Genomic DNA, 26,821 nt, shown 5'->3' with positions numbered 1-26,821 from the left:
ATTTCCAAAATGACTGCTTTTCTAAAGCTGCAACCTTCCCCATCAGTCAGTCCTCTTAGCAGTTTAGTCTCTCCTTTGGATCCTGGTGGCTTCTGCTGGGTCTCCAACTGCAGATTCATCCTCCACCTGTATTTTTGATAAACCCAGTATTTCCTGGTCATAAAACCCACTCCAGAAATATCCAGTAGCCACAGCTATTGCTTAATTCATCATCCTTTTATAAATTTTCATCTATAGAGCACACATGTCTGCATGTAGGTGTTTAATCAAGTGATATTTTTCAGTGTCAAGTGATCCCAAGGCATCAATATATTTAGGAACTTGTTTCTTAAATTAAGTGAATAAAGTTTTGATACATGGTATAGATAATTTTCATGATGTATTGTTAGAATAATTATGAAGATAACCCTTAATGAAAGAAAGTATGTTTATGGCCTATTATGGATCAGCTTAACACACATTTCCATTCCATTCCCTCCTCTCTCCGTTCTTCCCTCCTTCCTTCTTGGATTCCCTGCTCCACTTTATTTTCTTTTAATGGAGGTTTTCCAAAATTGTTTCATATTAAAACACTAAGATAATTTACAACATTCTCAGATGAAATATATGACCTCATTTTAAACATTCTGGCTGTCTTGCTTTGTCAGCATAGATAAAGCCATGTGTAAAATGGATATTTTTCAACAATTATGTTTTTTGTATGTTCCATTTTATGAGTTATATTCTAAAACAGTGATGGCAAACCATTTTTTCCTTGGGTGAAAAAAGAGCCTTCCCAGAGCCTCTATGTGGGTCAAAAACCAGCTGTCCGGCACGTTGGAGCGAAGCTAAGACAACGGTTCGCATACCAGAAGATATGGCTTCTCATGCCACCTGTGGCACCTGTGCCATAGGTTTATCATTACTGTTCTAGAAGTACCTTAGCATTTTACCCATGTATTGCAAAAGACCTACTATATACTGTAATCTTTTCAAATTAAAATTTCTTATTATAGATCAACAATCCTTTACTTACTCCTTCATTCCATATACAGTGATACCTTGTCTTACAAACTTAATTGGTTCCGGGACAAGGTTCTTAAGGTGAAAAGTTTGTACGACGAAACAATGTTTCCCATAGGAATCAATGGAAAAGCAATTAATGCGTGCAAGCCCAAAATTCACCCCTTTTGCCAGCCGAAGCGCCCGTTTTTGCACTGCTGGGATTCCCCTGAGGCTCCCTTCCATGGGAAACCCCACCTCTGGACCTCTGTGTTTTTGCGATGCTGTGATTTCGCTGAGGCTCCCCTTGTTGGGAAACCCCATCTCCGGACTTCCGTTGCCAGCGAAGCGCCTGTTTTTGCGCTGCTGGGATTCCCCTGCTGGGATTCCCCTGCAGCATCACAAAAACACAGAAGTCTGGAGGTGGGGTTTCCCATGGAGGGGACCTTCAGGGAAATCACAGCAGCACAAAAACGGGTGCTCCGCTGGCAACGGAAGTCCGGAGGTGGGGCATCCCAGCGGTGGCAGTGGGTTTGGAAGGTGAAAATAGTTTGTAAGAAGAGGCAAAAAAATCTTAAACCCCAGGTTTGTATCTCGAAAAGTTTGTATGACGAGGCGTTTGTAAGATGAGGTATCACTGTATATTATTCCTCAGATTTAAATTGTACTTTTGTTTTACTAGGGTAATCCAGAGCATATGCCATTATACAGGTGAAAATGTTCATAGTGCTATGAATTATGAAGGTCTTGGCATATTCGGGTTTCTTCCCATGTAAGTTTCAGAGATTCCTGGCGATGTTTCGACGAGGTCTCACTCGTCATCTTCAGGCTGGTGCTTTTGGCTTTGTGCTTTGTTCACCTTAGCACAAAGCCAAAAGCACCACCTCAGAAGCTAAGTAATTTTAGTAGTTTTAAATAAATTTTAAACATTCCAGAGATTGCAATGGATGTTGCCTCTTCATTTACATATACTGTATATAATATTACTATTAACATTTTATCTTGTATAATGGCATGTGCACTGAATTATCCTAGTAAAATAGATGTAAAATATAAATCTGAGGAATAATTCATTAAAATGACTCTTTTAAGTATTTTCCCTATTTTTGCCATTCTGTTCCCTTCCTTTTCCTTTTGTCATTTCCTTGATCACAATGCAAGCAAAGATTCAGTTAAAAATAACATCCCCCCCCCCCACTTCCATGGCTTGGATATTTATATTTTAAAAGTGTGAAAAGACAATAAGCAGTATCACACTGATTGGGCTCCTCACCCATCTAGTCCAGCAGTTTGTTCTCACAATGGCCCAAGGAAGCCTGTTAGTCTTCCAGCAGATGGCCTTCAGAAACAGTCAGTCTGCCATTTAGGCGAATACTCATTTTCCCCTATGATTTACATGAATTGGTCAATTTCTTTTTTTAAGCCAGTCACACTAGAAAAATATCACATCTGATGTAGCAAACTCTAAACCTAGAATTGGTTTTGGGGGAAAAATAATTTTATCTCTCCTAATACTTCAAAGATTCAATTTCATTTGGTGACCTCTGGTTTTAGTATTTTGGGATAGCTTTTCTTTGTCCACTCACCCACCACCATGTATACTTTTATACATATTAACAATGTCCCCTCATTTTCCTCTTTTCTAGATTAAAAAGCCCTAAATGTTGCAATTTTTCCTTATAGAAAAGTTGCTCCAGCCCCTTGATCAGGAATCCTCAACCTTGGAAACTTTAAGACTTGTGGACTTCAACTCCCAGAATTCTCCAGACAATATAGTATAGCTGGCTGGAGAATTCTGGGAATTGAAGTCCACAAGTCTTAAAGTTGCCAAGGTTGAAGATCTCTGCCCTTGATCATCTCAGCTGCCTGTCTTCTAAATTTCTCCACTAACTTTCTCCGCTATTATTGTTTTTACCACTGAGCAATTTAGTATCATCAGCAAACATGGGTATTCCACTGGTCAAGACCATTTCCAGATCATTTATAAATATGTTTAAAAACATCGGTGTTAGGACAGAACTCTGGGAGACCTTGATTTTGCTAAAGGTCCATTTAATCCTGCTCTCTTTCTGTCTCATTTTTTTTTTCATATTCTTTGGTCAGTTCCTTATTTACAAGACAATCTGTCTTTATATTTCATCGCTGTTAAATTTACCAAAAATCTTTGACAAAGGACTTTATCTAAGGCTCTTTGAAGATCTAATTAGATGATGTCTGCTGGTTCATCCTTATCCACATGTTGATTAACACTTAAAAAAAAACTCTAGTAGATTAAACAGGACTTCCCTTGGTGAACCCCTTGCTAGGTATCCTTGAGAAATACCTGTATCTCCAGATGTTTGACAATTTTATCTTTCATACCTGTTGCCATTATTTTTCTCAGCTCAGATGTTAAGCTGATAGGCCTATAAACTCCTGGATTCCCTGTGAACCTTTCTTAAAAATTGGAATTACTCTTAAATATTGGACTTACCATCTACTTCAGTGATTACTCATTAAACATTACATTACAAACATTATAAACCCAGCTACTAATTTATCTATCCTAATATCTATCTTGTATCACAAGGCCATGGTTGAGTAGTTGTAAATTTAATCAATTGCAGCTGAATTAGGACATCTCAGGAATCCATACTAATAAGAAATTTAAAATTCTCTGCTTGTATTCTTATGCCACAGAGAAGATCTGAGATAGAGGGGCAATTACTGACTTGCTCTATGTAAAATGAGGGTTTTGCTCTATTTAAAATAAGGATTTTCTTTCTGATGTATCCTGAATCCCCACTGTCAATGGAATGTAGAACAAATGTAATAAATAAATAAATCTTATTTTATATTGCAGCTGTCTAAGGTTTAGCCTGCATTTAAAAATATTTATGTATTGGGCTGATTGGCAAATCCTCTAGGCATAATATATAAAAAATATCATAAAAGTAAATGTTTTCCCAGTTCAGTAAGTCAAATCATTTCCAATTCTAGGTGATACTTGGTTGTTTCTTTGTCGAGGTAGCCACTGTCATCTGAAGACATTTCTATGGTCATATGGCCATCATAACTATATGCTGAGGTACACAGAGATCTGTTATCATCCTATCAAAGTAGTAATGTATTTATTTACTCGTATTTGCATGCTTTCAAATTGCTAGTTGAGCAAGAGCTGGTCAGGAAAGGGAGCTCACCCTGTTTCATGGCCCTTAGGTCTAAAACTCAGGATGTCAGCTTAACTGCTGAATCCTCACTCTCTTCACCCCCAATCCCACCCCATCCCACCCCCCAAAATACTATATCTCAATGAAATAACCCAGTACTGGGATAGACTGTTGCCAGAAAAATATAGATCTGTTTTTCAATGCATCTTTTTTGTAGTGCATTCAACACAAACGTGTGTGTGTATGTATTTGCATTTGTGGATAAGCAAGTGAGTTCATTACTTCTGCTTCTTACAATATGCTTTATTATTGTGGGGTTTTGGAATTAGAAACCTTAACAGTAAAATTTTAGATTTGTTATATATTCTGAGCTGTTTACATCTATATTAAATAATTTGATGGTCTGAAAATATGATACAACCAATAGTGATATTTATAGTGGTAAATAAGACCTAAGAAGTTATCATAGTATAAAATTTAATTACCATATTTTTCTAAGTATAAGACATTTCCCTTCCCTAAAAGCTGCTCAGAGTCCATTGGGGGTGAGCGGCATATAAATAAATAAAATAAATAAATAAATGAGGGTTAAAACTTATACATCAAATGTAGCCCTGCCCAACCACCCCTACTTTTTGGCTTCTGCCTCCCAGCAATTTGCTTCCTTGCAGCAAACAGTGCAGAGCCTGATTAGCACAAGCAAATGATTATCGGCCTTCTGACCATCATCTGATTCAGGCTTCAATATGTGGTAAGGGGCAATACGCTATGGCAATCCCTGCAGCCTGAAACTGTTAGCTACTTGTGCTAAAACTGACAATGAAACTAAAGGAAGCAAATTGCTGGCAGAGGCAGATTTTTATTTTCTTGTGCTAATCAGGCTGTGCAGGGGGTTTCCCTTTGCCCATGGGGAAACTCCGAATCCCTGCTGGCCAGGGGGCTTTGGTTCTGATGGAACAAAGCCGGATCCTCCCTGAAGAGGAGGTGATGCTGGGACGCTGCCGGGGGTCTGGTTTATGTTTGGCATAGCCCACCTGGCTTGTCTCACACCTCCTCTTACCTTTTGCTACTAGTGTGCTGCACACGCAGCATGAGGTTTTGCAAAAAAGACCTACATTTTAGGGGAAAATATGACAGTGCCTGAAGGACCGGCACCTGAGCGGTTGTGTGCAAATCTGGTGACCGCTCCTGGAACAGATTCACCTACTACACCAGTAGCAACCCACCACTGGCTCAAAACCTTTTGCAATTCAAACCATATTAGTAAGGAATCTATTGAATGAAGCTCGTAATAAGCATGAACATCCCTTGTTAAAATTAATTCATTGGGTTGGCATAACTAAAAGTACTGATCATGATTTATAAAGTGACTTGTGATCAGGCTTTTTTTAAGCAGTGTGTTTTCCCTTTATGACTAGTATGGGCTCCAATATCTCCAGAAGAAGATCCTGTGAAGATCAAGTAATTTCCTCTCAGTTTCCTTCCTGCTGGTTTGCAAGAAATTTTGTGTTCAAAAAAAGTTGCTTAGTTGATAAACTGAAACATTTTGTTAATGTGTTTCTAAATAATGTTTTTTTTAATGCCTTAACTGTAATGATTTATTTAGTATTTTGGTGCTAAAAAGTGAATTTGCTAACAAGATAGTTTTCTGTTTTGAAACATGGATAACTGTGTATTTGTCTGTAAAATAAACCACATCCTTTTGAATTTAAATTATTGTGTGATCTAATACTTCATTTGGAAATAATTTGAATTATTGTTAGAGTTAAGTACTACTTAGTTACAGATTAGAATTATCATATTTTTCAGAGGATAAGACACACCCTTTTCCTCCCTAAAAGAGACTGAAAATTCAGGTGCATCTCATACTCTGAATGCAGCTTTTTTCAAATCTCCCCCCCCCCAGACCTAACTAAGTGCTAACTATCTTTCCAGCTCTTATCCTGCAGGTTCTTTCATTGTTACTGTCTGCAAAAAATGTTTTACAAGCTCTAAGTCTTTGCAGAGTTTTTTCATTACTGTAACTTGCTCCAAATTGCTCCAAGTAAGTTTCTTTCCAGCCCTAACCAGGTGTTAATGATGTTCCGAGCTCTTACCGGCTTGCAAGGTTTTTTATTGTTATTCTTTGTGAATAACGTTTTCCAAGTCCTAAGTGCAGGGTTTTTTCATTGCTCTATTTGCTCAGAATTTTTCTTTCCAGCCCTAACCAGGTTCTAACAACGTTCCCAGTTCTTACTGGCTCCCAAGCTCTTTCATTGTTACTCTCTCCAAATAATGTTTTTTTAAAGCCTCAACCAGCGGACAAAATAATGTGCTGAAACTGACCAGATTAAGGATGCTACCCAGATGAATATCTGGTAAGCAGATTCTTTTCTCTATTTTCCTCCCCCAAAACTAAGATTTGTCTTGTACTCCGGTGTATCTTATACTCTGAAAAATACAGTATATACTATCCCCCAATATTAATAAATGCAGTACCTCTGGGATTAAATCACCATATTTCTGCAAACTAACATTTGTTTCTATAAATATGAAAATTTATGTTTATGTGACTGGAGAATGCTAGTGACACTAGTTATGTATGTGAGAAATATCATTTAAAACTCTTGATTTCACATTAACTAAACCAATATGTACTTTGAACCTGTTGTAGAGCAAAGGAAATTTGCCACTTAGGCCATGTAGTTTCTTTATTTTAACATCTAGACGCTATGTGCTTCTAGTTTACTGTCCCCTAATTTTAATTTTGGTTTTAGCATTAACTTATCCCTAAGTTAAAAAATTTGGATTGTTTTATATTTCTATACTGTATTAGACTTTGATAAAGACGTTTATATTTATAAAAATAAGATGTAAAGCATGTGAATATTTTAATCACACCCGAAATTCTAAAAGCATTTTACTGGCATATGTTTATTTACAGACTACTGGGAATCTGGATTGTGGGGGCAATATGCTGGCTCTGTTAAAACATGCTATTGCTAACATGTTGTAAGCCTCCCTGAGTTTAAGGAGAAGGTCAGCATAAAAATTGAATAAATAAATAAATAAATACTGTAGCTGCTGTATATGGAGAAAGCGGGTGAAATATATTTTGCTTAACCAGATTCTCTTGTGGAGTCCATATTTGATGGTATGTTTGTGAACTCCAATTTTGAGTTATCATTGTAGTTTCAGATATAATTGAACTAAATACAATTTATGGGCTTAGATCTCATATTGAGTAATTTTATTGATTTTCTGATGCATATTTATATAAAATTTTACAATAACTTCTAAAAACTAAAAGTTTCACATATATCTATACTGTATATATTAAATTATATAAATTACATTTCTAATTAAACCATAAACATAGAAAAATTACAAAAATATATTTTATCATTGAACACAATATAAAAGAATGCATTGGATGACTGCTTGCAGAAGTCCATTTATTAAGCAAAAATCATTTAATATATATAGTATCTTCTCCTTCATGTTATGTTTCTATGTTTCTATGTTATCCTTGCGCTATGCCTATTATATTAAATATTAAGCATTCTTGTGTATTGCGTTCAATAATAAATATATTTTTGTAATTTTTCTATGTTTGTGGTTTAATTAGAAACTTGTACCCTACATTCAAAGATTATAAATATTAGAATAATAACTTTGTTTAATTTAAACTGCAAGTTGAAGGCTTCATGACAAAACAGGAACTTGAGTAGTAGGAAGGTTGGTAAATATTGCCTCATCCTCCATATAAACAGCGAGAAAGGTCTTTTGAAATCAGAAACTTTCAAAGTTTCTTTCCTATTTCAGTTTACAGAAGATTTATATCAAGAATCAGGAGCAAGTCTTATCCTTTAGAACAGTGATTTTCAACCTTTTTTGAGCCGCTGCACATTTTTTACATTTACGAAACCCTGGGGCACATTGAGCAGGGGGAGGGTGGGGGCTAAAAAAAGTTTGGACAAAAAAATCCTCTCTCTCTCTTCCTCCCTTTTGCTCTATTTCTCCCTCACTCCCTCTTTCTCTCCTTTTCTTCTTTCTCTCTCCATCCCTCTTTCTTTCTCTTCCTTCCTTCCTCTCTTTTTTGCTCTCTTTCTCTCTCCCTCCCTACCTCCCTCTATGTCTTTCTCTCTCTCCTTACCTCCCTCTCTTTCTCTCTCTCTCTCTCTCTTGCTTTCTTTCTCTCTTTCTTGCTTTCTTTCTCTCTCTTTCTCTCTCTCTTGCTTTTTTTCTCTTGTTTTCTTTCTCTCTCTCTTGCTTTCTCTCTCTCTCTTGTTCTCTCTCTCTCTCTCTCTTTCTCTCTCTCTCTCTTGCTTTCTTTCTCTCTCTGAGCTTCGCGGCACACCTAACCATGTCTCACGGCACACTAGTGTGCCGCGGCACACTGGTTGAAAAACACTGCTTTAGAATATGTATTCCAGTCAACCATCCGCATTTAATTTTGATTACTAAAATAAAAAGAAATATACTTCTAAGATCTGCTGTACAGTATATATTTATCTTCCAGATTATTTAATTGTTAGAAATGTTCTGAGAGATGTTGCCTGTTTCACTAGCACTATTTTTTAAATTCAAGTTAGTAATGATCCTTTTTTTCCCTACTTCTCAAAAAAAGCAGGAAATCAATATTTGGTTTAACTCAAAATATGTTAGATGGTATAGTGCCATCTGGTGTGCAAAAATATAAAAGCAGTGATGAGGGAACAACACACACACACACACACACACACACACACACACACACACACCTATTTATAACCAGATTCAAAGTTTCAATGGCCAACGTCCCTTTGGATGGGTGTTAAGCAACTACCCTGCATTTACAACCACTTGCAGCATCTCACATTCACACTATCATAATTTATCACTCTTTTTTTTTTTTGCCAGAAGCAAGGGTTTACTTTGCTTTCAGCAATACAGTAATTGCCTGTTGCAGAAAATGGTTTTGCTTAAGGCCTGCTTTAAAAAAGTAAGATCAGTATGTGGTGCCCTCCTTAATTGCCTGTAATGTTATGATTGTAGTTCAGGCTCAATTCCTACCATAAATTGAGGGCTGTCTACATTTTTCTACACATTATAATAAACAATAATTTTAAATTTGTGTTATGCATTGATATAATTGAACAGGCAATGTGAGTATTTATACTTTTTATGTTTATCATTTTTAGAAACTGCATTTAAGGTGATAGAAGCATATCTATCCAATATTAATTTAATGCATTTTTATTATGTCACATCCAGAAATTGATACAAACACATACAGACTATTTGTAAAAGTAATCACTGTCATAGAATTCATTTTTTACAATTAAATGTTGTAATAATTATTTGTGAGTAAAATCAGATTAGTTTAAGTGTTTAGGACTTTGTATAATATAACAAGGTATTTCATGGCAGAGATTAATGGAATCAGTTTGGTCTAGTGGTAAAAGCAACAGACTAGAAACCTGGAAACTGTAGGTTCTAGTTCTGCCTTAGGCATAAAAGCTAGATCAGTTATTTAGGGTCAGTCACTCTGTCCCAGACCAACTCAGCTTACAGGTTTGTTCTAGGAAAATAGATGGTGGAAGGAGTACTATGTTCAAGGGTCGTCTAGAAAGTAATACACCTCATTTTTTTTCTCAGCCTACAGTAATGGTACGAATGCAAAACTTTAGATATACATTATTTGAATTGTCAGTAGTGTGTGTGTAAAATTTTGCATTTCTTCAGACAGACAACATTGAATTGAATTTCTCACTGCAGAGAAAGAAACTGTTGGGAACATTCACAAAAGTTTGTGTGCAGTTTATGGAGAATCTATCCGCAGTGAACAGAAGTACGGTTAGTCACTGGGTACAGAGGGTGGGGCCATTCGAAGATTGTTTGGCAGAGCTCCAAGATTTGCAGCGTTCGGAGTGGCTAGCCATGGCTGTCACACCTGACAAGATGTAGCTTGCTGATGTGCTCATTCGCGAGGATCGAGGCATAACGACTCAGCAGTTGGTGCTGCAGCTGTCAATCAGTAAAGGAAGTGTGGAAGAGGTAATTCGCACAGTGCAGAAATGGCTTGATGACTAGAAGAGGGAGTGGCACTGACAGGGCATACCTACCCTTGTGTCTTGTTGGAGGAAGGCCATAGAACGGGATGGAGATTACATGGAAAAATAGGGAGTGTAGAAGAAACATCATTATTTCTTGTGTGTATGTTTCATTGTGTTCAATAAATAATTGTTGAAGAAAAAATGTACATTACTTTCTGAGTGAGCCTGGTGACGTACATCACTTACAGATGCCATTTTGAAACACTGCTGCAGCTACGCTATCTGTCAGAAGAAACACTAAATTTACACACGAACTCTTGACAATTCAAATAATGTATATCTAAAGTTTCACATTCGTTCCGTTACTGTAGGCTGAGAAAAAAAATATGGTGCATTACTTTCTGGGTGACCCTCGTATGTTTACCACCTTGAATTATTTATAAAAATAAGGTGTAGCAAAAACTAAACATATAAATTAATTTCTAACACACAGACACACATCTACACACACACACACAAATTATGAAAATATATTCTCTGAAATTTAATCCAAATATTGATTTCATGTTTGGTTAACATTCAGAGAACATTTATGACTACTGATACCGAGAAAGGATGTTTATGGCTAAAATATGGTTTTACTTACTTACTTACTTACTTACTGACTTACTTACTTACTTATTTATTAGATTTGTATGCCGCCCCTCTCCGTAGACTCGGGACGGCTTACAACCCAATAAAAACAGTTTATAACAAATCTAATAATTTACAATATAAAATATTAAAAAACCCATTATTAAACAGACATAAGCATACCATACATAAATTGTATAGGCCCGGGGGAGATATCTCAGTTCCCCCATGCCTGACGACAAAGGTGGGTTTTAAGAAGTTTGCGAAAGGTGAGGAGGGTAGGGGCAGTTCTAATCTCTGGGGGGAGCTGGTTCCAGAGAGTCGGGGCCGCAACAGAGAAGGCTCTTCCCCTGGGGCCAACCAACCGACATTGTTTAGTTGACGGGACCCGGAGAAGGCCCACTCTGTGGGACCTAATCGGTTGCTGGGATTCGTGCGGCAGAAGGCGGTCTTGGAGATATTCTGGTCCGATGCCATGAAGGGCTTTAAAGGTCATAACCAACACTTTGAATTGTGACCGGAAATTGATCGGCAACCAATGCAGACTGCGGAGTGTTGGTGTAACATGGGCATATCTAGGGAAGCCCATGACAGCTCTCGCAGCTGCATTCTGCACGATCTAAAGTTTCCGAACACTTTTCAAAGGTAGCCCCATGTAGAGAGCATTACAGTAGTCAAACCTCGAGGTGATGAGGGCATGAGTGACTGTGAGTAGTGAGTCCCGGTCCAAATAGGGCTGCAACTGGTGCACCAGGCGAACCTGGGCAAACGCCCCACTCGCCACAGCTGAAAGATGGTTCTCTAATGTGAGCTGTGGATCGAGGAGGACGCCCAAGTTGCGGACCCTCTCCGAGGGGGTCAATAATTCCCCCCCAGGGTGATGGACGGGTGGGATTGTCCTTGGGAGGCAAAACCCACAGCCACTCCGTCTTATCAGGGTTGAGTTTGAGACTGTTGGCACCCATCCAGGCCCCAACAGCCTACAGACACTGGCACATCACTTCCACTGCTTCATTGATTGGACGTGGGGTGGAGATGTAAAGCTGGGTATCATCAGCGTACTGATGATACCTCACCCCATGCCCTTGGATCTCACCCAGCAGTTTCATGTAGATATTGAATAGCAGGGGGGAGAGGACCGACCCCTGAGGAACGCCACAAGGGAGAGACTTCGGGGTCGACCTCTGGCCCCCCACTAACACCGACTGCGACCGACCGGAGAGGTAGGAGGAGAACCACTGAAGAACAGTGCCTCCCACTCCCAACCCCTCCAGCCGGCGCAGAAGGATACCATGGTCGATGGTATCGAAAGCCGCTGAGAGGCTAAGAAGCACCAGGACAGAGGATAAACCCCTGTCCCGGGCTCGCCAGAGATCATCCATCAACGCGACCAAAGCAGTTTCCGTGCTGTAACCGGGCCTGAAACCCGACTGCTGGGGACCTAGATAATCGGCTTCTTCCAAGGACCGCTGGAGCTGGAGTGCCACCACCTTCTCAATAACCTTCCCCATAAAGGGAAGGTTGGAGACTGGACGATAGTTATTAAGTACGGCTTGGTCCAGGGAAGGCTTCTTGAGGAGGGGGCGCACAAGCGCCTCTTTATAGGGTGTTGGAAAGGATCCCCTCCCCAAGGAAGCGTTGACAATCTCCTGGACCCAGCTCCGTGTCACCTCTCTGCTGGCTGAAACCAGCCAGGAGGAACACGGATCCAGTAAACAGGTGGCAGAACTCACAGCTCCAATGGCCTTGTCCACTTCATCAGGTGTCACCAGATCAAATTCTTCCCAGACAGATGGACAAGTACGGGCCCCAGTCACCTCGACTGACTCGTTGTCAGTCAACTCTGTTTTCCAATTGGAGTCGAGGTCTGCCCGGATCCGAGCGATTTTATCAGCGAAAAACGTGTTAAAATCCTCGGCACTACTCTGTAAGGGCTCCCCAACTCCCCCCTGGTTAAGAAGGGAGCGGGTCACCCTAAACAGATGTACATCTGTTGTAGATCAAGAAACCTTGATGATGTGATGGCTACTGAATTATAGTCTTTGTCCGTTTATTTTCCATAATGTCCTCCAAAATATCCTCTTTTCTCCTTTCAGATTTAAAAATGAGTCCATTTTTTATAAAAACAAAACAAAAACTTCCTTTAAAAAATACTTTATTTGTAAATATAGAAAAAAAAGAAAATAGGGAAAGGGTAGGGGTAGGGGTGGGTGGGAAGGAATGTACAGAAAAGAAAAAAGGGAGGGGGTGGGGGGAGATGGGGAATCAAAGTACGAAATCAAGCAGCAAAAACTTCCTTTAAAGACTGTTTTTATATATTCTGGTCAGGTTTTGCCTGTCTTTGTGTTTGCTGTATTTTTTCTGTGAGGAAAAAAACCCTAAGGACCAAGAAAACTGGGTTCCCCTTCTCCCCATTTGCAGGATAACTTTTGTTTTATTATTGAGCGATACAATTCTCTCTGTATCTTATTTTACTCTTATTTCAAAGATTTAGGCAAGAAACAGGAAAAAGAGGCACAATCCACCCATTGTAAGAACTAGTAGGCATAGAAACCTACTTGTATAGAAACCATTTTCCATTAGTCCATATATTTATGATATGATTTTTTTTTAAAAAAAATGTGGTTAAAAAAAGCCAAGGCTTTTCATTTCCCAAATGATGGCTGTGAATATGGAATGGATAGTCAAACATTGGCCTATTTTGCTCTGTGCCACCAGTAGAGAGCCTGTAAGCCAATGTTTCTCAGTTTCAGCAGCTTTAAGATATTTAAGTTGCTGACACTGAAAAACACTGGGCTTGCCCATCAATCTTCAGGCCTCTCAGTCTGAAGGCCTGTAAGCTCTGCCATTCTATATCCCCATTAATCAATGCCGATATGTGGCCTTGGAATTAATTGGTCTTACATAAGCCAAGAAAATAATTGAGTATGCTTTGGTTAATCAGAAAGTACTAGATTTACTGTATCTTTAGTGTATTCTTTATTAGATTTTGATGTTGTTCAGTTGCCTAAATCAAACTCTATGTAACCACATGGATTACAGCTCACCAAGCTCTTCTGTCCTCCATTGTCTCCTGATGTTTGCTGAAATTCATGTCCATTGCATTGATTATACTATTGAACCATATCATCTGTTGTCACCTTCTTTTGTCTTCAATCTTCCCCAATATCAGATGTTTTGATTTTTTTTGATAGGGCTACAGTTGCCCATGGGAGGTGGTGGGTCAGTGGCTAAGATGTTGAGCTTGTCGATCAGAAAGGTTGGCAGTTCAGCGGTTCGAATCCCTAGTGTTATGAAACCAAGTGAGCTCCCGTTACTTGCCTCAGCTTCTGCTAACCTACCAGTTCAAAAGCATGTAAAAATGCAAGTAGAAAAATAGGGACCACCTTTGGTGGTTACCATATTTTTCAGAGTATAAGACACTCTGAAAAATATAAGACACTCTCTAAAAGAGGCTGATAATTTGGGTGTGTCTTATACTCTGAATGTAGATTTTTTTTCCCCAGTCCTAACTAGCTGCTAATGATCTCCCCAGCTATTACCTTGCAGGCTTCTTGATTGTTACTCTCTGCGAAGAATGTTCTGCAAGCCTCTTTGCAGTTTTTCCCCCCATTGGTCTAACTTTCTCCAAATGTTTCTTTCCATCCCTAACCAGGCACTAACAATGTTCCCAGCTCTTACCCGCTTGCAAGTTCTTTCATTGTTACTTTCTGGGAAGAATGCTTTCCAAGCCCTAAGTCTTTGCAGGGTTTTTTCCATTGCTCTACTTGATCCAAATGTTGCTTTCCAGGTGCTAATGATGTTCCCTCTTACTGGCTTGCAAACTAGTGGGGAGTGGGGAGGAGGCAGGCCAGGGCCCCCAGGAGTGGGACGGGTTGCTAGCAGGGTGGAAGGGGGGGTAGGATAACAGAGAGACAGCAAGCAGTGGAAATGAAGAGTGACAGAGCTCAAGTGATGAACAAGGACCACACCCTCCTGATCCATGAAGGAGAGAAGGAAGCCGTGGAGGCTGACCTGATAACTCGAGAAGAGAGCACTACGTCCCTCTTCACAAGGCACATCTGGGGCCTGATATTTAAGGAGATGCTGTGGGTAGGGGCGTTTGTTAGGAACAAACACTGAATTCATGGAGTTTTGTGTGCCATTGCTGATGTGCTATTTCCTTCCTGAAACCCTTGCCTTATTTCTTTGCTTCCTGAAACCATTGCCTTGTTCCTTTGCTTCCTGGACTCATTTTTTCCTTTGCTCTACTGGATTTCTTGCTTTGAGCTCACAGTGTTTTGCTGCACTGCTTGCAGTCAGAGGCTGCTGGAAGTGTGTGTGTGTGTGATCACTTTGCTCTGGGACTTGCCATAAACCTGGGAGTGTTTGCAGCAAAGCTGGAGCAATAAAGGGGCAATTTGAACAATCAGCTGACTGTGTTGTCTCTGTGCCTTGTCTGAGGTCATTAAAGTTTGGACAAGTAGCAGGTGGAGAGAGTTATGCTTAAATGTGGCTGGTGCATCAGATACAGCCATTTCTCAAATAGACTTTGAAAACCTATCACCTAGATTACTATAATGCACTTTAGTTTACTAAAGATCCCCAGATGACTAACTGCCAGTTTAGCATAATTATGCTTAGCTTGAGTACAGGTACAGTACTGACAACTATTCATTTAGTCACTAATGTTACTACTGTACTGAAAAAAAAAGTAACTCATAATCATTTTCTATATGACCATTATATGATCTCCAGTCATGGGATCAGACTTTGGACACTTTCAACTGGTATGTATTTATCACTCTTGCAGTGTCCTGGGTTCATGTGATCACCTTTTGCAACCTTCTGACTAGCAAATTCAGTGGTGAAACCAGGTTCACTTAACCATGTTGATTGCCTTAACTGCAGTGACTCACTTATGAGGCAAAATTTACTTAACGACTGTCTTGCTTGGCATTGGAAATTTTTGACTCAGTTGTGGTTGTAAGTCCAGATCTACACTGCGTGCCATTTTATGTATTACTCAAAGTACTTGTAAATCCTGACATAACTCCAGTTTTTGACTTTAAAAAAACCTGACTTCTACAAGTATGGTGGATGGGAAATTCTGAGCCTCAAAGTCCCCCACAGCTTTAAATTGTCACAGTTGACAAAAACTGCTTTAGGGAAGGTCTGTTGGTGATCCTTTGTTCTCCGATTGAGTAAGAAATGACAGTATAGAAGCAAGATTTCTCTGTAGGTGTGCTGACTTTGTTTCCCTTTGAAGTGATTTTTTGTAAAATAGGTTGAAAGAAGGTTAGCTGCTGTTGTCCCTGAAGATTTCAATTTTCTGCTTTAGCTATTAGGTGACTGGCTGGCTGAATAATTTTATGCTGATTTTATAGTTAGAGTTTATTGATGTGATTCCGTAAGCCACCCAAAGTCTGGTGGAAAGGATGGCATATAAATGAGTTAAAATGAATGTAAGTTGCATTCTGAATAAGGTAAGAATTCCATTTGTAACCCCAATCACTTTTGGTTCTAGCTCTCCTTTTGATTGACTTTGCTTCACTGTGTGCTACACTGTTAAACTCAGGGATAATACAAAGATGGACACATGCTGCTTCTTCATATAGATGCTGTGATTTAGTTGATAATGCATCTATTTTGTTGAAGTTTTGAGTGGTTTAATATCTATCTACAGTTTATCTATCTATCTATCTATCTATCTATCTATCTATCTATCTATCTATCTATCTATCTATCTATCTATCTATCTGTCATCTCAACCTATATACATTTGTTTAGCCTATCTTTTTTGTATTAAATGTAATTGATAATCAGAAAGTGCTGTGGTGACTAATTCTGCTGACTGCCTCCTGCCAGCAGTTTGGCAGTTCAATCCTGACTAGCTCAAGATTGACTCAATCTTCGATCCTTTGGAGATGGTAAAATGAGGACTCAGATTGTTTGAGGCAATATGCTGATTCTCTGTACAGCTTAGAGAGGGCTGTAAAGCACTGTGAAGCAGTATATAAGTCTAAATGCTATTGCTAATGCAATCAAAAGGTGTAGGCACCTGAATAGTGCCACTTCAGCTTGAAAGTGAGGGCTTTACATTTAAAAACTGTTGAAAAAAAATGGACAGTACTGTATTAATAAAATTCAGCAAAACAGTACACTAGGACAGCACTGACCATTTCCAAATGTTTATTCTAGGACCTTGGAACTAGTTTTGCTATTTGCATATGTTTAATTTTATACTTGCTATGAATTTAAACCAATATAATTTATAACTGCAACATAATCATCTTGAGTCAGTGTTACAATATGGACTATGCCTTCTAATTACTAATTAGTGAGATAAAGGCAATAATATGTTGTCTTGCAAAATAGCCTCCATATTAGATTCTGGCCTGCATTGAACAGCATGATCATGCTTGGGTATAATTGGGTTTTGATTAGGCTTGTGGAATGCAGGTCAAAAAGTGTCAGTACACACCAGTACTGCCCTTATTATTATCAGGGAATGTTCTATTCACCATGGGTATAACTAGAGCCAGAAACTAAATTTACACCTTCTCTATCTTACAACGAAATGTTATGTCAAAACTTAAATGAAGTTTTATTAGGTATCAGTTTTCTTGCTAATAATAACCATGGCATGTAAAAAATTATAACTCAGAATGTCAGAGGAGCAAATGTTAAAAAATATAAATTAATGAAGGAAATAAAAATAAATGCACAGTGCCTGTGAAACTAAGGGAGAGAGAAGAATAAATCTGAAAACGTTCTGATTTTGTGGGGTGAAGTGGATAAATATATGTGGAAAATCAGATATGTAGACTTAATTGTGAATGAAAGTTGGAATTAATTAGATTACTTGGAAAGAAGGAATTGATCAATTAATGAGAGTTATATGTTTTGCTCCAATAAGCAGTGGTAATGAATTTTGAGAAAATAGCAACACTCTTGAGCATATGCATTTCAGGGGGGAAAAAATATTGAATTAGGCGATTTATGTGGCAGAAGGCGGTCTGATAAATAATCTGGCCCGATGCCATGTAAGGCTTTGTAGGTCATCACCAACACTTTGAATTGTGTCTGGAAACCAATCGGCAACCAGGTCAGTCCGTGGAGTGTTGGAGAAACATGGGTGTATCTAGGTAGATCCATGACCGCTTGCACGGCTGCATTCTGCACAATTTGAAGTTTACAAACACTCTTCAGTGATAGCCCCATGTAGAGAGCATTGCAGTAGTCGAACCTCGAGGTGATAAGAACATGAGTGACTGTGAGCAAAGACTCCCTGTCCAGGTAGGGCCACAACTGGTACACCAGGCAAACCTGGGCAAATGCCCCCCTCACCACAGCCGAAAGATGATGTTCTAAAGTCAGCTGTGGATCGAGAAGGACGCCCAAGTTGTGGACCCTCTCTGATGGGGTCATTAATTCTCCCTCCAGGATAATGGAAGGACAGATGGAATTGTCCTTGGGAGGCAAAACCCACAGCCACTCCGTCTTGTCAGGGTTCAGCTTGAGCCTGTTGGCACACATCCAGACCCTAACAGGCTCCAGGCACTGGCACATCACTTCCATTGCTTTACTGAGTGGACATGGGGTGGAAATGTACAACTGGGTGTCATCAATGTACTGATGACAACTCACCCCATGTTCTTGGATGATCTCACCCAGCGGTTTCATGTAGATATTAAACAGCAGGGGGGAGAAGACCGACCCCTGAGGAACTCCACAAGGGAGGAACCTTGGGGTCGACCTCTGACCCTCCACTAACACTGTCTTTGACCGACCGGAGAGGTAGGAGGAGAACCACCATAAAATGGTGCCTTCCACTCCCAACCCCTCCAGTTGGCACAGAAGGATACCATGGTTGATTATATCAAAAGCCGCTGAGAGGTCAAGAAGCACCAGGATAGAGGATAAACCCCTATCCTGGGCCTGCCAGAGATAATCCATCAGGGTGACCAAAGCAGTTTCTGTACTGCAGCCGGGCCTGAATTCTGACTGTTGAGGGCCTAGGTAATCGGCTTCATTCAAGGACTGCTGGAGCTGGAGTGACACCACCTTCTCAACAACCTTCCCCATAAAGGGAGGTTGGAGACTGGACAATAGTTATTATGTACAGCGGGGTCCAGGGAAGGCTTCTTGATGAGGGGGCGCACAAGTGCTTCATTGTAGAGAGCTGGGAAAGACTTCCCCCCAAAGAAGCATAGAACAGAAATCAACTGAAATCATAATTGAATTATGGTAGATCAATTTAATTGCTAATAATGAAAGATGGTAGTGTTAATAAATGACTCAAGAGAAACACCCCTAATTAAAGATAATAGGATGATAAGAGGTGGACAGACCATCAGAGGTAAATAAATGGAAGAAATATTAATTAATTAATTAATTTATTTTATTTTATTTATTTATTTATTTTATTTTATTTGTTTGTTTGTTTGTTTATTTAGAAATAAAAACAATAAGAAAAATATAAAAGTGAAAGACTGAGTAGAATAATTTCCAAACAGAATGAATGAATGCATGCAAAGTGGATATTAAAAAAGAGGATATGGATGATGCTTGGTATAGAATGATTAATTACAAAATACCAAAAAATTGTCTAGGCCAGTGATGGATAACCTTTTTGTTACAAAGTGCCGAAAGTGTGTGTGCGCACTCCCATAAGGCAATGAGCACATGACCCCCACCTGTGCACCCTACCCCCCACATATGCATGCAGGTCTTCTGCATGTGCCCCACCCCCACACATGCGTGGCAGAGATCAGAAAACCAATTGGCTGGCAGGAGGTGCGTGCACATACACGGCAGAACTGAGCTGCGGCAGTGGCTTGCATGCCCACCGAGAGGGCACTGTGTGCCAAGCATGCCATATGTTCCCCATCATGGGTCTAGGCTTATGCTATAATTGAAAGTAAGAAAAAAAGATGCTTAATGATATAATGAAGTAAAAGAGATTACAGATCTGTTTTCCTGTGTTTGTGGTATATGTTTACAAAAAATGAGAATGGTTAGTAAAAGGATTCAAGCAACAAGTTACAACACTGAGCAGGGACTATGACAAGGATTTGACTATTAAATGTTTGTATGCATATAGGTAGAAACAATGCTGGGGATAAACTTAGCAATTTGTAGTAATCTGCATAGTTTTCTACTGTATATTGATAATCCCTTTGTCAGGGGAACTTGAATTGTTTCTAGAGAATATTACATATATTGAATGATGCAGTATAGAGCAATGGCCCCAAAACTTGTAACCACCAGGGACTGGTTCTGTGGAGAGAGGTTTTTCCATGAACAGGAGGAGGTGTGGTTTCATGTGCTGCCTGCATCCTGCTGATGGGGCTTTGCTTGTTTGCGCTGCCCAATTTTTGACATTTCACGGCCTGGTGCTGGTCTACGGACTGTGGGTTAGGGACCCCTGGTATAGAGTATCAAATTTAATTTATTAAACAATTATGTTTGACAGAAAAATTAATGGAGAGAAAAGTGAAGATGGAAAAGTATATATATATATTTCATAAATGCTGGTAGAATGATGGAGGGCAGGATATGAAATGTTCTAAGGAAGAAGGGTTTTTTTTAGAATAGAATAGAATAATTTCTTTAATCGCTAAGTGTGATTGGACACACAAGGAGTTTGTCTGGTGCATATGCTCTCAGTGTACATAAAAATATTTGTCAGGAATCAGAAGGTACAACACTTAATGATTGTCATAGGGTACAAATAAGCAATCAGGAAACAATATTAATATAAATTGTAAGGATACAAGCAAAAATATACAGTCATACATTCATAAGTGGAAGGAGATTAGTGATACGAATGATGAGAAGACTAATAGTAATAGTAATACAGTTTTAGTGAATTGTTTGACTGGTAAGGGAATTATTTGTTTAGCAGAGTGATGGCATTCAGGAAAAAACTATTCTTGTGTCTAGTTTTCTTGGTGTGCAGTGATCTATAGCGTCGTTTTGAGGGTAGGAGTTGGAACAATTTATGTCCAGCATGTGAAGGGTCAGTAAATTTTTTCACCTTCCTCTTTTTCGACTCATGCAGTATGCAGGTCCTCAATGGAAGGCAGGTTGGTAGTAATTTTTTTTCTACAATTCTGATTATCCTCTGAAATCTGTGTAGAACCAAACCCGACAGTTATAGAGGTGCAGATGACAGACTCAATAATTCCTCTGGAGAACTACCATATTTTTCAGAGAATAAGATGCATTGGAGTATAAGAAGCACCTTAGTTTTTGGGGAGGATAATAGGGAAAAGAATATATTTACCAGATATTCATCTGGCTAGCATCCTTAGTCTGGTCAGTTTCAGCACATTATTTTATCCCTTGGTTAGAGCTTTAAAAAAACCTTATTTGGAGAGAGTAACAATGAAAGAGTTTGCAAGCCAGTAAGACCTGGAAACATTGTTAGAACCTTGTTAGGGCTGGAAAGGAAAATTCTGAGCAAGCAGAGCAATGAAAAAACCTGCAAAGACTTAAGGCTTGGAAAACATTATTCGCAGAGAATAACAATGAAAGACCCTGCAAGCGATAAGAGCTGGGAATATTGTTAGCACCTGGTTACGACTGGAAAAAAATATTTGGAGCAAGTTAGAGCAATGAAAAAAAACCTGCAAAGATTTAGGGCTTGGAAAACATTCTTAGCAGAGGGTAACAATGAAAGATCTTGCAAGCTGATAAGAGCTGGTAACATTGTTAGCACCTGGTTAGGGTTGGAAAGGAACAGTTGGTGCAAGTAGAACAGTAAAAAACCCTACAAAGACAGGGTTTCGAAAACATTATCCACAGAGGGTAACAGTGAAAGAGCTTGCAAGCGGGTAAGAGCTAGGAACATCATAAGCACCTGGTAAAGGCTGTAAAGAAACATTTGGAGCAAGTTAGAGCAATAAAAAAAAAACCTGAAAGACAGGGCTTGGCAAACATTCTTAGCAGAGAGTAACAATGAGAACTTTCAAGTGGTAAGAGCTGGGAACATCATTAGCACCTGGTTAGGACTGGAATGAAACTTACTTGGAGCAAGTTACAGTAATGAAAAAAACTCTGCAAAGACTTAAAGCTTGGAAAACATTCTTTGCAGACAGTAACAATGAAAGAACTGCTGGGAGGATCGTTAGCATTTACAGTTTCCCATCTGTATACAGCTTCATCATTTTCTCAAATGAGACCAATCACTGTGGTGTCATCTGCAAACTTCAGTAGTTTAACAGATGGATCATTTGAGATGCAGTCATTGGTTTATAGAGAGATGAGAAGTGGTGAGAGCTCTTGAGGGGCCCATGTGCTAATTTTACAGGTATCTGATATGATTTTGCCTAACTTCACCTGAAGCTTCCTGTCTGTTAGGAAGCTTGTGATCTACTTACTAGTGTGTTCTGGTACTGCTAACCAATTTAGTTTAATTAGAAGAATACCCAGTAGGATGGTATTGAATGCTGAACTAAAGTCTACAAAGAGGACCCTCTTTGGAGATTAAAGATGTTATATGATGTAATGCAGAGCCATATTAACAGCATCATCTGTCAATCTATTTGCTCAGTATGTAAATTGCAGGAGATCTAACAGTGGATCCATGATGGTTTTCAAGTTGGACATCACTAGCCTTTCAAAGGTTTTCATAACTATTCCTTTTCATGGGGAAAAGGAATCCTCAATCTGAGTATTGCATTGGCAGTTCTGTGTTAGCAAAAACTTCAGAAGAGAAGGATTTAAGGGTAGTGATTTCTGACAGTCTCAAAATGGGTGAGCAGTGTGGTCGGGCAGTAGAAAAAGCAAGTAGGATGCTTGGCTGCATAGCTAGAGGTATAACAAGCAGGAAGAGGGAGATTGTGATCCCCTTATATAGGGCGCTGGTGAGACCACATTTGGAATACTGTGTTCAGTTCTGGAGATCTCACCTACAAAAAGATATTGACAAAATTGAACGGGTCCAAAGACGGGCTACAAGAATGGTGGAAGGTCTTAAGCATAAAACGTATCAAGAAAGACTTAATGAACTCAATCTGTATAGTCTGGAGCAGCGTTTCCCAACACTACTGTGCCGCGAGACACGGTCAGGTGTGCCGCAGGAAGCTCCAGGTGGGCGGGGCACTGCCAGTGCCGGACCGCCAGTGCCTCCGACCTGGAGCTTCCACTCGCAGCCCGATGCAGCTGTTTCCGGCTGGGCCCCAAAGAAGGATGGCGGGAAAAAGGAGGCAGGGGCGGGGAGGTCCGGCAGTAGGAGTAAAGGGAGCCGCCCCTGCCTCCCCACGGTGCCTCTGGCCAAACGCGCCCCTGGCTTCTCTGCCCTGCCCCATTGCCCGCCCGATCCGCCCACTCTCCTCCTCCTCTGCCGCCGCCTCCTGTCTTGGGGTGTGATCCGCCCCCTCTCCTTCGCTGCCGGAGAGAGAATGGAAGGCGCCGTTGTCTTCGCCTCCGCCCGCCGGCTCCCCTCGCCCTCCCAGACGTCCCCAGCGCCCGGCCACGCGCCGCCTCCCGTTAGCCCAGCCGACCTTTCCCTGCTGCCGTTTTCTCTTCATGGCGCAAAGCCACACAGTCCCGGACTCCCGGATCGCTCGCTTCTCCGGTCAGCAAAGCCATCTGCCCAGGAAAGCGCCGCACCGCGCTTGCTGGCCAGAAAAGCGAGCGATCCGGGGGTCCGGGACTGTGTGGCTTTGCGCCATGAAGAGAAAACGGCAGCAGGGAAAGGTCAGCCGGGCTAACGGGAGGCGGCGCGTGGCCGGGCGCTGGGAACGTCTGGGAGGGCGAGGAGGCTGATGGCTGCTGTTGCCTCTTAGCTGCAGAGCCGGCGGGCGGAGGCGAAGACAACGGCGCCCTCCATTCTCTCTCCAGCTCTCTCTCTCTCTTTCTTTTTCTCTCTGTTGCCGGCATGGTGAACAAGAGAGAAAGAGAGGGAGAGAAAAGGGAGGGGAGAGAGAATGAGAGAGAAAGAAAGCAAGAGAAAGTGAGGGAAAGAAAGCAAGAGAGAGAAAGAGAGGGGGGAAGGAGGGAGAGGGAAAGACATGGAGGGAGAGAAGGAGGGAGAGAGAAAGAGCAAAAGAGAGGAAGAAAGAAAGAGGGATGGAGAGAGAAAGAAGGGAAGGAAGAGAGAGAAAGAGGGAGGGAGAAATAGAGGGAAATGGAGGAAGAGATTTTTTTTTTGTCCAAACTTTTCTTTAGCCCCACCCCCCGCCCTCCCTTCAGTGTTCCCCAGAATTTTGAAAATATTAATAATGTGCCGCGGCTCAAAAAAGGTTGGAAAAAATATTATTTCACTGAAAGAATAGTAGATCCTTGGAACAAACTTCCAGAAGACGTGGTTGGTAAATCCACAGTAACTGAATTTAAACATGCCTGGGATAAACATACAGTGGTACCTCAAGATACGAACCCCTCGTCTTACGAACAACTCGTGATACGAACCCGAGGTTCAGAAAAATTTTGCCTCTTCTTACGAACTTTTTTCGAGTTACGAACCGGTGTTCGGAGACTGCTGGGAAGCCGCGTGGCTGTTTTAAAAGGTGACAGCCGGTTTCCCAGAAGCCTCCCGAACGCCGGTTTGTAACTCGAACAAAGTTCGTAAGAAGAGGCAAAATTTTGCTGAACCCCGGGTTCGGTTCGGGAGGTTGCTGGGAAGCCCCCCAGGCCGGCTGCGACCTTTTAAAACACCCGCACCGCTTCGCAGCTGTCTCCCGAAGCCGAACGCGGAAGTCCGGCTTTAGCGTTCGGCTTCAGGAGACAGCTGCGAAGCGGCGCGGGTGTTTTAAAAGGTCGCAGCCGGCCTGGGGGGCTTGCCAGCAACCCCGAACCCGGGTTCGGGGGGGTGCTGGCAAGCCCCCCAGGCCGGCTGCAACCTTTTAAAACAGCCGCGCCACTTCGCAGCTGTCTCCCGAAGCCGAACGCGGAAGAAAAACATGAAAGAAGATTGGCTAGAACAAGACAACGAGAAGTCTTAGAAAATTGTGTTTGACTTGGACTGATGGGATCCTCAAATATGAAGAAACAAGATGGCTAAAACAAGAGCAATAATTAAGCAGCATCAAAAAAGAATATTCTCTTTCTTACATTTTCATGAAACAACACAAGTTTTTAGATCTGGCAAATAAATGAACTAGTAATTATACAAAAGTAAAAATACCACCGGAGACAGACTACATTTTAATTCTAATAGTAAATTAAATTAAGTTATCTGATAGATGTGAGAAAATGATACCGTTAAGATGACTTTTAAAATATTTGTTTCAGAATTATTTATTTATTTACTTATTGTTTCTTTGGCAGATCCAAGATGGAATATTTTTGTTCAATATTACTAATTTCCATTAGTTTTCTACATTCCGAAGCATTACATGACAATGGAACTGTGTCATATAACGAAACAACAACAGGTAGGGAAAAACTTCAGTTCTGGTGATTTGATACGGTGTTAATCTACATATTTTTCTTTCCAAACTTATTAGACTTTAATTTCCATGTTTTCTAGCAAGCATAAACATTCAGCTATGTACTACTAGAGGTTTAATGATAATGTATCTAATTTAATATTAATATACTAAAAAGACACAATTTAGATTATATGTATGAGCAAGGGTGGGCAGCAAGCAGGACGGGGTGGAACACAGATCCATCAGCGGAAATTAAGCTGTTTGCCCAGCTCCAGATGACTATTCCCCCCATCCCATCCTCTTCCTCCTCTTCAGAAAGTGGCAGGGAGAGCAGCACCGGCAGGAGGTTTTAAGTTGAGGACTTAACAGTTCACTTGAATGAGGATGATCGCTCAAGCCACTCCCACCTGGTCACATGGCCAGCAAGCCACTCCTACCCAGTCACATGACCATCAAGCCACACCCACAAAATAAACCACACCCACAGTGTGGCAATAAAATTTTTGGCTGCACATTACTGTGTATGAGTATACATAAAATGCAGTTAGAGAATGAACAAAATGTTTTAAACACAAAATTACTATTGTATTAATTATTATCAATGAGTAATTGGTCTCAGTAGTGAGTATGCTAAATTAGAGTGTCTAAAAAGCTGGAAATAGTATTATGATAATATTTTAGCTATTTTAGAGCTATCCTGTTCTGCCAGTTTTATCTTTACTGGGAAGAATGACTCAGATGTATGATTTAGATTTCATTAAATAGTCTTCATATTTCAGAAAATATTAATTTCTAAAGCTCCATTTGAATAATTTGAGAATTTAACCATTCAAGTCATGGTTTGATCAAGATTGTGTTATGGCCAAAATTCTAGGTTAATTAACATTAATAGAGCTTATTTAGACAATAATGATGATTAGTTCAAAAATAAGTACTTGGTTTTTTTAAAGTTATAAATCTATTTTAAAATGGAGAAAAAAACAGAAACCTTGCTATAATTGGTACAATAGGTCAAATAGTGATGATTATGAACCTCTCACCATAATAATCGACTCTTTTCTAAAGGGTTAAGTTGCATCTAGATCAATTACTTCTAAAGATTGATCGTTTTGAAGTATTTCCTCATTCAGTGATTAACTAGATCAGTGTTTCCCAACCTTTTTTGAGCCGCGGCACATTATTCATATTTTCAAAATTCTGGGGAACACTGGGGGGGGGGGGGGGGGGGGCTAAAGAAAAGTTTGGACAAAAAAAAATCTCTTCCTCCATTTCACTCTATTTCTCCCTCCCTCTTTCTCTCCCTTCCTTCCCTTCTTTCTCTCTCTCCATCCCTCTTTCTTTCTTTCTTTCTTCCTCTCTTTTTTGCTCTCTTTCTCTCTCCCTCCTTCCCTCCCTCTATGTCTTTCCCTCTCCCTCCTTCCCCCCTCTCTTTCTCTCTCTCTCTTGCTTTCTTTCTCTCTCATTCTCTCTCCCCTCCTTTTTCTCTCTCTCTCTTTCTCTCTCGTTCACCACGCCGGCAACAGAGAGAAAAAGAAAGTGAGAGAGCCGGAGAGAGTGGAGGGAGAGAGCCGGCAGCTGTTGTCTTCGCCTCCGCCCGCCGGCTCTGCAGCTAAGAGGCAGCAGCGATCAGCCCCCTCGCCCTCCTAGATGTCCCCAGCGCCCAGCCATGTGCCGCCTC

General features: G+C 40.4%; 1 protein-coding gene across 4 annotated transcripts in view; it reads left to right on the top strand.

Moving 5' to 3' along the window:
• The window catches only part of PTPRE (protein tyrosine phosphatase receptor type E), a 139,556-nt gene that overhangs the window by 63,126 nt on the left and 49,609 nt on the right, over positions 1-26,821 (top strand). For 3 of the 4 annotated variants that reach the window (XM_070752476.1, XM_070752475.1, XM_070752478.1), the window contains exon 3: positions 25,040-25,146. In XM_070752476.1, the coding sequence (XP_070608577.1) occupies positions 25,047-25,146 (100 nt within the window). In that variant the 5' untranslated portion in view covers positions 25,040-25,046. Of the gene's footprint in view, positions 1-6,399; positions 6,488-25,039; positions 25,147-26,821 lie in introns of those variants that run through there. The other variant, XM_070752477.1, reaches the window with a different exon arrangement.

Source organism: Erythrolamprus reginae, chromosome 5 (assembly GCF_031021105.1).
Source record: "Erythrolamprus reginae isolate rEryReg1 chromosome 5, rEryReg1.hap1, whole genome shotgun sequence".
Taxonomy (NCBI): Eukaryota; Metazoa; Chordata; class Lepidosauria; order Squamata; family Dipsadidae; genus Erythrolamprus; species Erythrolamprus reginae.
This window is presented reverse-complemented; position numbering and strand designations above follow the sequence as displayed.